General features: G+C 36.3%; 1 protein-coding gene across 2 annotated transcripts in view; it reads left to right on the forward strand.

The window, feature by feature from the left end:
- NEGR1 (neuronal growth regulator 1) overlaps window positions 1-16,170 on the forward strand; it is an 817,887-nt gene that overhangs the window by 338,028 nt on the left and 463,689 nt on the right. For both annotated transcript variants that reach the window (XM_070592298.1, XM_070592297.1), the window contains exon 2: window positions 7,048-7,280. In XM_070592298.1, coding sequence (XP_070448399.1) covers window positions 7,048-7,280 — 233 coding nt within the window. The remainder of the gene's footprint in view (window positions 1-7,047; window positions 7,281-16,170) is intronic.

Below are 16,170 nucleotides of genomic sequence, written 5' to 3' on the forward strand. Positions count from 1 at the left end.
TAGATAGTGGCTGATAACTTTCAGTCTCTTATCCAAGATATTTTTAATATAGTTTTATTATTGCAAAGAAGTGCTAGAATAAAATATGTAGGAAATAGATTTCTGTTTTTCACAAAATAAGAAATAAGGGTTTTTTGGAATTTTTTTTTTTTTTTTTACTACTACATAAGAAGTAACTACATTTTGCCCAATATGGCATAATTCCCATTCTAAAAATAAACGTTTGTGTGTCATTAATATTACTTAGTTATGCCTGAAGGTTTAATACAATTATATTATAATAAAGTTATTTCCATACGTTACAAATTTCAATAAGCAAGTAATCTATAAGTTACTTAACATGTCTGTACCTCCATTTCTTCTCTATAAAATGGGCGTAACAACAGTTCTTGACAGTATCTGTCTCAAAGGGCTGTTGTGAGGACTGAATGAGAAATATGTCGTAATGTGCTTAGAACAGTATCTGGCAGATAATAATCTTAGATTATTATTATTATCTATGCAACAGTATTGAACTATTAACTGCAGAAGAGCATTTTCACTTAGATATCTCTTTAAAAATGTAATTTTCCTCATCTATAAGGGTGAATACGTCACTGAATAGCTGATGCTCTTTGGACAAATTGCTGACTTTGAGGATGTCCCTGGACAAAGTCTTGCACCCTTGACACTTGCCAAAATTGAAATGTAATAAGAATCATTTATGCCCTACAGTAGTTTCCACCATAGTAGCAGTCAAAGATAACTTAAAATATTAAATCAATCATAATATTATATATATACTGATATTATTATCTAGGGAATATTATATGTATTATATAATCATATCTATATATACATATACATATATGCATGCATATCTGTCTATAGCTTTGCACCGCTTAACGACATTCTGGTCAATGACAGACCACATATACAACAGTGGTCTCATAAGATTAGTACCACATAGCCTAGGTGTGTAGTAGGCTATAACATCTGGATGAGTGTAAGTACACTCTATGATGTTTGCACAACGAAAAATTCACCTACATCACATTTCTCATAATGTATCCCCATTGTCAAGGGACGCATGACCGTGTTTCTCTATCAATCTCCGTATCTATATCTATAATATTGTCTTGGGAGTAACTGCCATTAGGAAGAGCATGCCTTAAAAAAAAAGGTGAGTGCCTGGGGGGATAGAATTTGTTCTGTTCCATTTAATCTCTGTTTTATTTCCCTTACCTCATTTTAGCCTGGAATCCAGGATATCAAAGCTCTCTTTGTATGCAGAATTAGCATGGAGATTGTATGGGGTTCTGAATTTTTTATTTTTTTCTGTCTGCTTTTGAAAGTTCTCCTGTCAAATTTAGAACTTTGTGATACAATGAAAAGACAGCTATAAAAGTAGCTGGCCAGTTCCTTCATAGGAATATCATTTTCACATGGCTTAGCTTTGAATCCAAGGGAAATTGTACTTTTCTTCTTTTATTAATTAGTACCTTTAATAGGAGCTTTCATTAATCAACATGTCTTGAGAAAAGCTGGTCTCTTTCCACAAAGCTGAATAAATCCTGCTGTGTGGGGTATTGGTAATGGTGCTAAGGCTTATGTTTTTGGAGCGTGTTACAGGGAATTAGAGATATAAAAGGAAAAAGAAATCATTCCTCGGCAGCCACAGGCTTTTTTCTTAAATAGAGCTTTAAAAAAATAATAAATAAACTAAAAATGCTAATTTCCACTAAACTCTCTGATGTCCACCCTTCAGATTTAATCACCACAGGAGAGAGTATCACAGACAGAGTCTGTTAGAATTATTCCAACATCAGTTTGATCAACTAGCAGCTCACCAAGTGGGACTTTATACCCTCAAATAAGGACCTGCCTAATGTGGAGTACGTCATTTATAAAGGAGCTTCTTCAAAGAGTTCAGAAGCGGCAAGGCCATTCTTATTAGAAAAGCATTAACTTTCTTAAGCCTGGGTTTATATAATTAACAACAGTGAAACCAAATGAAATATTCAAGCTATTTTCTATACGTTTTCCAACAACCAGATGTTTAGAACTATGTATACAAAACATCCAGATGATTGACTGAAAATTTAAGTATTTGTCGTCGTATTTGGTACCGTGTTAGCACAGCTTATGCTGAGGAGTATATTTTCGGAACTGCTTCACTCATCTCCCTATAAAGTAGGTAGCCTAGCAGATTTTTTAAGCAGGAAAAAAAAAAAAAAAACCAAAAAGCAAAAAAAACACCTTTCATACTCAGTTAAAGGATATATTCGTTATTGAACATTTTTATTCAGATTATTTCATTGTCTGTAGTTCAAAGGGATCCTGTTAAAATGTTCCATTTTGAATTCCAGAGAGGAACAAAGATCTGAGTTTGTGGTCCAAGAACTGTCGTTTCATCCAGCCCTCACTGATGATCTGACCACCCTCACATTGCCAGCCTCTCCTCACGCACTAGCTCTCCATCTTAAACGGGAGACCACCCAGTGCTGCTGCCGTCTGACTCTAAGAATGCATGGCAGACGCTATCACTGTGGTCAGTGGCGCAGGCAGACTAGCTTTGCTCAAGATACAATCTCCCAGTACCTTTGTTTCTTCCTCAATAAAATGAAGATAATACTATCTGGCTCATAAGGTTATGTGAGGATTAAATAGGATAATGAATGTAAAGTGACCTGCACATACTAAGCAGAATATTTAATGGATTAAATTGGTTCCTGCAGTATAGAGTCAAATGCTGTAGTTTGTTCTTCTTTTTTTTTTTTTTTTTTTTGAGGAAGATTATCCCCGAGCTAACTGCTGCCAATCCTCCTCTTTTTTTCTGAGGAAGACTGGCCCTAAGCTAACATCCGTACCCATCTTCCTCTACTTTATATGCGGGACACCTACCAAGCATGGCTTGCCAAGCAGTGCCATGTCTGTACCCAGGATCCGAACTGGTGAACCCTGGGCCGCCGAAGCAGAACGTTCGCACTTAACCGCTGTGCCACCGGGCCGGCCCTCCTGTAGTTCTTTCTTATTTCAAGTAGTTGTGAGCCCAGCTCACCTCTGCCCCACATCTCCCACTTGATTCTGCTCACTGAGTTCCGTTCCCCATCTGCAGACTCGAGTTCCTTAGCTCATCCTCTGTAGCAGACATCAGTTGTTGTTTGTGCCTCAGATATTTGCATTTCATTATCTGTTACCATAAGTCTGTGGGCGTGACTTTGCTTTCCCAACTAGGTTGCACTGTGGGAATTTTGATATACTTTACCATATTGTTCCTTCTTCTAAAATTGTATTAATTTTTGCCTTCATTCATCCACTCAACAAATATTTATATTTATTGTCCATTATGTGTAGGCCCTTGGAATATACAGAAGGGACCAAATAGACAAAGTCCATGGATCTTGCCTTTAGCAGAGATAGACTGAAAATAATGAGTCAAGTAAACAGATAGTATGTCCATTGGGAGTGTTGGGAACATTGGTGTTCTTTTCAGTGAAGACCCTCAGGAAGATAGGGAACAAGTTATGCAGAACTCTACAGGAAGAGAGTTCAAGGTGGAAGAACCAGCAAATGCAGACTTCCTGGGGCAAGAGCATGCATGACTTGCAAGCACATCTAGGGGACCACAGGCTCACCAGAGTAAACTGGGCAAGACTGGTAGCTGGTTAGGTCAGAAAAGCATCAAGGGACCAGATTACATAGGACTTTGGTCACTATTAGGATTAGAGTTTTTCTTATGAGTGAAATAGGGAGGCTTGGAGTTGTGATGATATGCTTTAAACTGTAAAAATGTCATTCTGTTTATTGTGGGGAGAATGGACCTGGCTACAGGGGTCAAGGGCAGAAGCCGGAGACTCTTGGGCAATTTCAGTAATCCAATTATAATAACAATTTAATTACTAGTTTTTCACCTCCTGTTCTGCATGATGGCTATCCATGAATATACTTTATCATCCTTGCTAAATTATAAATTCTGTATGGGGCCGGATTCCAACAGATTTATATTTTCAGACATTGGAGTTCTTAAACCAAGAAAAAAGTTTTTAGTGCCCAAAGAGTGCAAAACTGAATTGTCACTGCTTTCCACCCTTCTTCCACTCCTCTTCCCACTCTGCCATACTATGGATACCTTCCTTCCTTCCAGAATTCCTTCCTAATGCAACATACCCATGTCAGGCAGTATCTGTTCGTCTTGTAAAGGAAAAAAGTAGGGAGGATGTGAAGAACAAAGGGGAGGGAGCGAGGAGGAAGACACAGCCCTTATTCTTAAGGAATCATATGTGTGTGTTTGGCCCGTTTCATGTATTTTATATCATCATCTCATGGTTGACCTTAAAACTACATATACTCTATGTAAGTATCTTGCAATTTTATAAAATAGGAAGCCATGCCTGGGCCTTGCTATTCTCAATTTGTAAAATTTCAGATATGGCAATTTGAATTAAGTTCTAACTCAGTAGTATAATTTGAGAATAATTCTACAGAAATCGAAGAAAGTAATATAAAATTCTTTTTTTTTTCCCTGATTCTCATTCAAGGGTCTTCCTGATGTATGTCTTGAAAAGCTTTGGCTTGGGACCAACAACAACTATGAAATATAGTTGTATGAGCCAAGGAGACATAAAGGGCCCCTTTTTTCATTTTTCACAATGAAGAAGTTAAATTCTGTTCTTCTGTGATGGCCCCTGACATCCCAGAACAGAGGGATAGTGCTTATGCTAAGACTAGGGGTTATAACTTAGATCAGGTACGAAAGCTCTAGTATCTAAGGGCTGGTTAATCTCCGTGCTCTTCCTGATATTTCCCCCTTGTCCCCCACCCCCCGGAATACAGGTAGAGCTGTTGCTGCCTCTAGGGAAAAGGAAATGCCAGGCAGAGTGTTCTAAATCAGACTTTCATGGTAAAATATCCATTAATAATTAATTTTCTGCTTCCTTTAGAATAGGACGGGTTAAGCGGTTGGTCACATTCAGTAAATAAGAAATTACTTGCAGTAATTTCTGCAACATTCTAATCATCTTCCCATTTCTGAAACTTATTTTAAAAGTCTTTGATCTGCATTATGGTGGAAAGGACATTGAATGTAGAAATATAGGACTTGATTATGAATTCAACTTTCCCACCCACTAATAATGTGGCTTGGGCAAGTCATTTAACCTAAACATTCCGTTTATTTTCTAGTGATGAACTGGGCAGAGCAATCCATACCCCACAGGGTTGTTATGAGCACCAGATAGGATAACATGTGAAGGCTACGAATGCAGAGGTCACACAATAAACACTTGATGAATCCAGATACTAAATGCAAACATTGGAATTATCACAGTCCTAGTAGGGGTAGTTCAGTGTTCTACCCTATACCAGTGCAAATGTGATCCTGTGAAATGGGAAATATGTCCCCTCTATCTTCTTTCTGCATATTATTAAGAATGACAATGTACTCTAATTGTTTAATTATGTCATTAAATTGGGTTTATTTTCTTCATTAAATACATAAAGAAAAGCTTTTCAATTAACAATGACCTTTATGACTTCTACTAGTTTGAATTCTGTAGATGGTGAAGCTGACTGCAAATTAGATTCTACAATGTACCTTCTTCCTTATTTTTTCACCCACTGATTAGTTTCATACAGTTGGCAGCAGCCTACCCTGTTGCATTCAACTTGCAATTTTGTAGCAATCTCAAACCCTGTGTTCAATCCCCCAAGGTGTTCTGCAGAAGTGCTGTCAAACGATTTCGATGTGTGTGTATTTTTATTCTGTAGCTGTGCTTTGTACTCATTTAAGAGAACCAGTCTTTAATTTGTATCGGAACGTTTTCAAGATGAAACAGCGAATTCCAGGCCTCAGCAAAATCACTGACGTATGACCACAGTTTGCTTCTGTTCTAAATTTTGAGGTGCCTGACTTCTATTAGATACAAAGCTGTATTTTTGAATCTTGTTACACGACTTTGAATAACTGGCTTCAAATTTGGCCTCAAAATCTACTAATTGTCATCATGCTTGCTTTCATCCTCTGGCTCTAGTTCACCTTCCGGTTTTCACCTCTCATCTGTCCTCCCCTATAGCTCAGGCTTCTTTCACTTTCTTGAACTGGCAGGCTCTCTCACCTCTCCCTGGTGTGGCCCACATCTAACACCTCTGTCTAGAATGCCCCGTGTCTTCCACTCTTCACCTCTTTATCTCAGGCATTTCTTATTCCAGAAAGCCTTTCTTCCTTTCCTGAGTCAAGTAACCATCTTTTGTCTCTCATGTACCTTGTGTCTGATTGAAGAAAAATATTCTTCTTTCTGTATAGTGTTAATTGGTTTGCTTGACTGTCTTCCTTACTAAACTAAAAGTTTTGGAGAGCAAGGACAGTACCTTTTTGAATCCATGAATAGTAGATGCTCCGTAAGTGTTTTTGGATAAATGAACGCTTCCTGGAAAAACTGTTAGTCAGTTTATTGAAAAGACAGCAAGAATTCGCTACTAAAAGTATTATATTAGCCTTGCTACATTTAATTGCAATAGCAATATTATCAGTAAAATGTGTTTATAGTTTCAGTGTACAAGCTTACCACTCTGCAAATGCAGGTAATTTAAAAAATAACATGTATATGGTACTATTTTATGCTTTCTTCATCTGCTCCATTGTATTCAGAATTGGACTGAGATAAACCAGGATAACTCATAGACTTTTTTTATTTCTTATAATCTCAAAGAAAGAAATGTGTTTTAATGTTGAAAACCGTTATTTGAACTAATTTAACCTCATTTAAATTTACTTGTCATCCAGATAAAATGAAAAAGAGTTTTGACTGGCTTCGAATTAAAGCGCACACACACACACACACACACACACACACACACAAAACAAAACAAAATTGTGTGAAGGTGTAGTTTCACATTTGCATTGGGAATGAAGATGTCCCAGTGTGTTTGTGTCTCCTGCATTTGCGTCTGATGTTTGCATTTGATGCGGTGCTATAATTCAGCATACGGAAATACACTCAGAACCAAGATCACGTTGTCTCCCATTTTCACTTTTATTAATAGTGTTCTGTCTCTGGTAATTTGTAGGTGTTATTTGGAAGATGGAGCTTCAAAGGGTGCCTGGCTGAACCGGTCAAGTATTATTTTTGCGGGAGGTGATAAGTGGTCAGTGGATCCTCGAGTTTCAATTTCAACATTGAATAAAAGGGACTACAGCCTCCAGATACAGAATGTAGACGTGACAGATGATGGCCCATACACGTGTTCTGTTCAGACTCAACATACACCAAGAACAATGCAGGTGCATCTAACTGTGCAAGGTATGCATTTCCATCACCGCTATATCGTGAAGGACTATGCTTAGAAATGTTCGATATTCAGATATCAGAATGACTCAGAATTAACTGCCAATGCTGAGAGACATACTGTCATTTTCTTCAGGGATTTACGTTCCTAGATTCCATTAAGTGTAATGGCTATTATAGGCATACAAATTCCCACTTACCAAGATCAAAAATTATCCATTAACAGCACATTATGATTTTTTGTATATGATTCACTTTCTATCTTCCTTTGAGTCACCGCTTCAATAAATCTTTGAGAACCCATGATTGATACATTAAAATAAATCTTTAATAACCCATGATGGATATATTAAAATATTAGAACTTTTTGGAGTATGGATAGTAACTAAAAGTAATCCTCCAGCCTTCTAACACTCTGCCTCAATCCAACTTCTGTTTACTTTGATGCAAGTCACTATGAAAAAAAAGCAGTTTTCTGGAATTACTTGATTTAAATATAGAGTAATTGAAAAAATATGGTACACGATGCTTTATGCTTTGATTTATTTTCATTAGATCATAAATCATGCTAGCCAATTTATAATCTCCAAATGCAAAAAGCATCATCAAATTATTTTATTTGTATTGCACACTAAACTGTGAGAGCATATTTATCCCCAATACAAATGCTTTTCAAGAAAAATGCAATTATAAGGCTGGTAGAATGGAAAATGTGTATTTTTGCCCTTTTATTCACATTATTTTCTTGTGCTTTATAGATTGATCATGTGTTGGTTGCATAGAAATATTATGCTGCGTAACTCGAAATGACATTGCAGTGTTTTGAAGTAAAATTAATAACGAATTATATGATAACGTAGTGCCAGTGAATGCATGTTTTATTCCTAACAGGAAAGCGGAGAGAGCAAGTTAATTGTATTATCTCTGAGTTTACCCTTCAAAAAATCAACATTAAGCATTAATTTAGGCACATTGTTGCATCTGGAAAAGATTGTTAATCTATAACTTTATTAAGTGAGTTTCATTTCCTTACATAAAGGTAAACCTGAATTCAAACACAGCTTCAATTACTAGTAAATATTCTAACTTTGTGATAAAGATTAAACTTATCAACTAAACAACTTTAAGGAGGAAAGTGTGAATTGAAGAATAGGTCAGTGAATTTCCTCAATGGTTTTTATTGTAGATCATTGCAGACTGTGGTGATGTTCCTTATTTAAAAGCATAAGAGAATATAATAAAGTTTTCACTGAAGTCCATCTTTATTAAGAGATTATCCAGAGATTCCAGAGGGCAGGATTTTGTACAGCTTCGAAAACTAACGTGAGATTACCAAGTAAAAAACACATTTCTTCTGTTATCCAAGCCTAATTCTGCTGTCTTGTTTAGTTTTGTGGACCTTGACTTGAGTTTCTAGCTCAAAGACGACAAAAGATTTTTATCACGTGAGAAGACGTATACTTAGATAATAATATATTTGTCACTTGCTATGTAGACACTTTGCTTCTTGTAGGTTTATATGATATATTTCTGAACACTAAATATATCCCTCTTTCTTTTGCTCTGTTCTCTCTTGTTCCACGGTAGGAACAAGATTTTTAAACCAGATTATGGCTATATAAGCCTTGCCCAAGCATATGTTTAATTTCCATAGGATTTCTTTATAACTTTATGTTACATAGATTGTTTAATACTGCACAAACTTTAAAAACTGTTATGTGCTATACTGTGGCACTCTCTTTGCTGACCATTTGATGATGGTGAATTTTTGAACATCATTTTAGGAATGCACTTATTGAATGTTTTATCACTATAATATTTAGTTTCTCTAGAAAAATAAAATTCTTGTCACTGTTTTGAAAGTATGTCATTGGGTCAAATTAAAAGCTAGTAATTTTATAATATTTATGAACATAATTACTTATTGAAGTTGATTGACATGTGGGCAGTTTTCCAATTACATTAATAAAGTTCGGGTAATACATTAATAGGCTTGTCAGTCAACTCAAGAACTAAATAAATGTCATAAAAAGTCAACCCCACTTAAGTTACATTTCCTCTCAGTGAAAGAAAATAAACTGATGCACACATCTCTTCAGTCTTCATATTTATTGGGTTGTCCGATGCTCAGGTCTGTCTAGATAGTTTTGAACTGTATGTTCCTTGCCTAAAAATTTGTCAAGCCTTAATTCACCAGGATAAAGAAACTGAGCAACTGAGAGAAGACTATTAATCACTGATGTCAAACACACATTGGCTGGTAAAAATAAAGATCATCTTTAATTTTTACAACTGTGTACTCAAGGGAACTATTAACAACCGTCATTTTAGAAAGGGTAAAATAAAAGGGATATCTTGCCAACACAGATAATTTGCCTGGGGAATTTGTTGGTGCTACTGATTTCTTAGAGCTATTAATATCAATGGACGGAACAATGGGGGAGAAAAAAAACCACTGGAGTAGGACTTGGAAAACCTGGATTCCAATCCTGAATTTTCCCATGTGAATTGAGTAATTAGCAATCCTCTCTAAACTCTAGTTTTCTCATTTGAAAGAGGAGCACTCACACCAGAAGATCTTAAGATCCATATCAGTTAAAAACAAAAAGACGGGGGCTGGCCTGGTGGTGTAGTGGTTACATTTGTATGCTCTGCTTTGGCAACCTGGGGTTCATGGGTTAGGATCCTGGGTGTGGACCTACACACTGCTTGTCAAGCCAGGCTGTGGTGGCATCCCTCATAAAAAAATAGAGGAAGATTGGCATGTATATTAGCTCAGGGCCACTTCCTCACCAAAAAAAAAAAAAAAAAAAACAAACATACACTGTGATTATTTGCTTTTTATTTGAAAGGGAAAAATGTTATTTAAGTTAAAAGTGAAAAATATTCTATTATACTTGTAGAACACTTGTATTGAGCACCATGCAAACTAACTTTCACACACCAGTACCTTCTAATGTTTACTCTGTAAGTGTATTTTATGTATCTGTGTGTTTTTGTCTCACCACCTGAGCTGAATAATGGATGTACTCATGGAATTTGAAGAATGTGGTGAATTGGAGTTTGCTTCAAGGGCATAGAAATTGGCTAGTAGACTCAATAAGAAAACAATTTCATTACCTGTATATAATATAGCACTGACAAATCAAGTACCTAATTAATTGTTCGGTATTTCAAGTCACACTGTGCAGCGTTTACGAAGAGCAATCTTCCTTGTTCGAGAGTATATAAATCTACAGGGCTAGAGGACTTGTCATGGAGACAGAGACCCCTATTACAATGCTTTGATGATAGGAATTACAAAATGTAAATGCTGTCCGAATATATGACAGGGATGTCTTCTACTTTGAGCCCATGTCTAAAATCCAGGTTGTGTACAGAACAAAATAGGCGTTCTTAGATATTGTATACTAAGTACAGATGCATTCAACAGCCCCAGCCAATACCTTGACTGCAGCCTTGTGAGACTGTGAACAGAGGACCCGGCTAAGATGTGTCTGGACAGAAACTGAAGTAATAAATGTATGTTGTTTTAAGCCACACACACACACTCAGTATATGAAGTGTTTATCGCTCAACTTGTGTCCTTTTCAGGGAGATTTATTCTGGGTTTTCTCTAGGCAGAGTAGAAGGAACTTATACATAACTCTGTGACCAGAATAACTTTCCCGGGGTATTCTGATTCCCTCAGGGTATCTGGCTTACCTAGAATATTTGTGATAGATGGAGTGGCACACTTCCCTTTTCAGGGATGGGCTTATTTTTCTAGCTGCTGGGAGTGTTGTCAGCAGATAGCGTTTAATGACCAGCCTTTTCAGGGATGGCCTCAGCTGTGGACAGCCACCTTGCCCAAGTCAAACTTTGCCTCCAGCAACCAACATCTAATGGCTGACTGAGGCAGCGATGAGTGAAGCCCCTCCCTGTCAGTCCAAAGCAGGAGAATTCCGATGGGCCATTCTGGCTCCAGAGCAGCCAAGGCTGTTGACCAGCATGCACTCTCTCTCAATTCCTGCTCTGTTCAATCCTATCTCCTTTCTCTTCTTTCTCCAAGGATTTATCACAAGGGCATTCCCTAATAGATATCCTGCACTGTAAACTCTATTTTGTTTCAGTGTCTGCTTCTCAAAGATCCTAAACAACAACAATGTTAGACTTTTGCCTCTGGCTTAGTCATTGTTTTGAGAAAGCCTTTGCAAAGTGGAAAGACAGCACATTCAAACACTATTTATTATTAACATTCTGAATTATACTGGAAGACATTTAAATACTTATAAAGAAGTGTTAGTACACCATGATAAATTGGAGAAATTGGTGGCAAAAGATAAGGATAGTAGAGTAAGATGCAGTCAGAGATGAGGTTAGATGGCAAAATTTGTCATGATTTCTATATACTTTTAGAGTTTGGTAAAAACAATTTAGTTCTAAGATTTCTAGCAGCCAATACCCAGAGGGAAACAGGATCAGTTATTCATTTCATGGTCCATAAGGTTAAAAGTTATGTTTCTTAGTACCCTGGTCCTGTTATTCAGAATGGAGAAGCATTTCTACTGTGAGTCATCTCAGAGCATCACTGCGAGCTTTCAGGAACATCTCAGTGGTAACTGTATGGTACTCACAGCACTCATTCATAGGCTTGTTCCATATAACACCTCTCAATATAACCTAAAGTGCAGGAAAGTAAAAAAATTAAAAATCTAGAAATAAATTCAACAAGATGTCAGTTCAATAACAGAGAGATAACTTTTGATTATTGCCGTAATCTATAAGCAAATTTTAGGACCTATCCTTTCTGAGTCAAACCTCCACAAATATTATTTCTCTCAGTGGGTCTTTGAATAGGAATTCAGGGACAGATATTTCAAATTTATACTTACCAATTAGTATCTGGAGAGCAATTATTGTATGTGTGTACAAGTATAGAGCTGTATATTTTAAAGACCAGCTCATCTTAATCTAATGATAACATCCTTTTTATGAATATTATATCCTTGACAAGATACATATTGGAAGAAAAAGATACCACGCTTCTGCCCAAGTTGAGGTGATGGGTAGTAACACAGCTTCACAGGATATGGGCCTGCCTTCCACAAAAGACCCAAAGGGGGAAAAAGCTATAATGGTTAAAAAAGCATGTGAAAATACCACACACGTTAGAAAATTTAAGTCATTGTTCTCCAACAGTAAATATTTCAAAATTTTCAACAAGCTACAAAATGAAACCAAAGAAAAGTCATCAGCATTAGGAAAAGTTTTACAGAGCCCATAGACGTCAAAATAGTCATTGCCTAAACACTGTGATGGCTCAGGACAAGGCTCTAAGACTGGCTGTCACTCTGTTTTATTCAAGCTCTATTTATACCTGTGGGGGAGATTAAGATATACATGAGAATCCAATTTGGGACGGGCTCTCAAACACAAAGGAATGATAAAGACCTAAAACATTCACCCTTAATATTTTTAGCACGGAAACAAAAAATAAACCACCTGAAATAAAAATTGTTCCTTAACATAGTGATGTTTCATATCCACCCAAAGAAACTTTAGCTTGAAGGAATGTAACTTCATTGTATACTTAAAAGATAAAATTGTTATAAAATGTATTCTTTTAAAAATTTTCATGATTTTTTATTGAGATATAATTGACATATCACATATTCGTTTCGGGTGTACAAAGTCATTTGATATTTGTATATGTTGTAAAATGATCACCACAGTCTAGTTCATACCCATCACCATACATAGTCACAAATTTCTTTTCTTGTGAGGAGAATTTTTAAGATCTGCTCTCTTAGCAACTTCCAAATATGCACTGCAGTATTATTAACTGTAGTCACCGTGCTGTACATGACATCCTCAGGACTTGTAACTGTACATTTGTACTTTTTAACTCCCTTCACCCATTTCACCCACCTCCCATCCCCCTGCCTCTGGCAGCTACCAATCCATTCTCTGTATCCATGAGCTCATTGTTCATTTGGGTTTTTTTAGGGAAAAATTAGGGAGACTGTCTCTCAAAACTGGCCTTTTGAGAGGCATGATCCGTATCTTTGTTGCATTAACTAGATAACAGATAAATTTCAAAGATCACCTTATATGTGATGATAAATATATATTATCTGTTTTAAGAAAACATTCATTTATTCTCTAAAATTTAGGTTATAAATGATGTCAAATAATTAAGGTAAAAGTTACATGGATAGGGGTGTAGATACTCATTCTCATTCCTTCTGCAGGATATTCCTACTTATTTTATCATAGATCATTCTTTGCTTACCCCAATTCAGATTATGATGAGGGCCAGTAGGAGCGAAAATATACTGAGCTCACACAGACTAATCAATACCTGAATATTGATACTGATCACTGGGCTGAAAACCAATTACATTGAATAAGTGATGTAAATAAGGTTGTATTAGTCCTTACAGATTTTCCCTACCGTAAAGTAGTGGTAACAACGGAACTATACATAAAAACATCCCATTTTTGTATTCCATTGGTGTGAAATGTCCAGATTTGGAATTTTTGAAGAAAAGAATTTATGGGCATTTTGGAGTATATGTCCCATTAGTTAATAGGGCAGTCATTGTAATTCCCAGGTGCTTTATTCAATGCAAAACATTTAATCTGTTGAAATAGATGAGATAGCATTATTATTTTTATTTCTTTTTAAGATTTTATTTTTCCTTTTTCTCCCCAAAGCCCCCTGGTACATAGTTGTGTATTTTTAGTTGTGGGTCCTTCTAGTTGTGGCATGTGGGACGCTGCCTCAGCGTGGCTTGATGAGTGGTGCCCTGTCCATGCCCAGGATTCGAACCGTCGAAACCTTGGGCCACCGAAGCAGAGCTCACGAACTTAACCACTTGGCCACCGGACTGGCCCCGAGGTAGCATTATCGAGGTCCGGAAAGATAATGATCTGGTATCTGAACAGTTTAGAACAATTATGCCTGATTTTTGAAACTTGGAAAAAATAAGTCCTTCCAGTGTCATTTGTGATCTAGACTTCAGCAAAATTATGTCTCAAATGTGCCTTCACGGACAAGTTCACTCATGTGGACTTATATGGGATAGGCTTTTTTAGGCAGTGAAATATTGCATAATAGTTTTTAAAATGAATGCATTTTTCAGGTGGACATTTTCAGTTTTCCTTCCAGACATTCCAGTCTGGCTAGAATTGCTGTGGTTATGTGGTGGTGTGTAGCAGGCCAGCTTCTAGGAATCTGGTACCTCACTTTCCCCTGTGAATGTATTGACATTGATTAGGCTATTGGTTTGGTTACTAGGGTCCATAAGAAATAGGTTTAATTGAAATAATTTTTAGTGAAATTCCCCTTTGAATATTGGCACTTCTTCCAGAATAGACATTTTTCTTCTTTCTAAATATTTTTTCTTTCTTTTTTTTCTTTTATAGTCTTTAGAAAAGGTTATTGGCCATTATTTTTCTGTGATAGGAACAAAAGAAGTAGCAGAAAGAGAAGGTAGATTTCAGTGAATAGTGTTTTTCTTCGAAAAAGATTCTCTAGATAAGTGTAGTCATCATATTTTCCTAACCAAAAATCAGTACATGAAGTGTTATATATTGTCTAATACAAATCTTATATTAGAACAGTACTGTACATCAAAACTGTGCAAAAATCCACAGTGTACTGCTTACTATACACAGAAGGAATGAATAAATTGATGGCATTTTCTTACAAACTTTCAATATGCTGTCATCTTGAGCAAGAAAGAGATGAGAAAGAGAAAAGAAATAATATTGATAGATATTGCACACTGATAGCCTCCATCTGAGTCACCTCTTTTCCTATAGAAAGAACTTTCATGAAAACTGCTGAGCATTGTGAGTTTGTATCAGCAAGAGTAACAATATTGGAATTTAAATAAGCATCTTTGCTAACTGGTGAATTGTGCCAGCAAGGAAGATTCTACTTAAGTACCTCTGATCTACTCATGAGTTGGATAATTTTTTGAAGGGCAGCAGAGGGGGGCAATGAAATCACAGTGGTATAGTTTGTGGTCAGTGTTGTTGAGGAGAGCAGTTCTGACCTACTTTGTCCTTCTTTTCTAATTTTAAATTTTGAATCTTGTTGGCAAGTATTAAATAAAAGGGTATTTGAGAATGGGATGTATAAGAAGTGGAACAATATTTATTCTTCATTTGAGACTGAATAAAACAGTATTTCTGGTTTTGGTAACACAGTTGAAAATGCACTTTGAAAATATTTTAAACTAATCAAATCTTTAAGCAAGATTTGCTGCCCTTTAAAAGTCCCTTCAGGGGCTGATCCCTTGGCTGAGTGGTAAAGTTCACATGCTTTGATTTGGCAGCCTGGAGTCACAGGTTCAGATCCCAGGCATGGACCTATATGTCACTCATCAAGCCATGCTGTGGCAGTGTCCCATATACAAAATACAGGAAGACTGGTACAGATGTTAGCTCAGAGACAGTCTCCCTTAAGCAAAAAGAGGAAAATTGGCAATGGTTGTTAGTTCAGGGCGAATCTTCCTCACCAAAAAAAAAGTCCTTTCAATGATTAATGGTTATTTATTCTAGTTTTTGAAACACAGTTTGATAAGTATCTCAAGGCTCAGACTAACCACATTTTTTATTTTCTTGATAGTAATTCTGAGTTTTGTTTTATGTGTTGCATTTCAGAATAGTTATATTTTTGCCTATCTTGGAGTATCTTTATATTTCCTAAAAAACAAAGAAAATAACTATGTAAGTAATATGTGTCAAATCCCAATGCAATGTACACTATCAGTATGAAAATCTCTCTATAAATAAAAGATTACCAAGCTTTAGCTGGTCCACTTATTTTGAGAAATCCTGCAAATAAATCTAAGTCTGGTGAAATAATTTATCTTCTCCTTGAAAGTCATTGCAATAAGATTTGATCTATGAA

The sequence above is a fragment of the Equus przewalskii genome, chromosome 24, assembly GCF_037783145.1.
Source record: "Equus przewalskii isolate Varuska chromosome 24, EquPr2, whole genome shotgun sequence".
Classification (NCBI taxonomy): domain Eukaryota; kingdom Metazoa; phylum Chordata; class Mammalia; order Perissodactyla; family Equidae; genus Equus; species Equus przewalskii.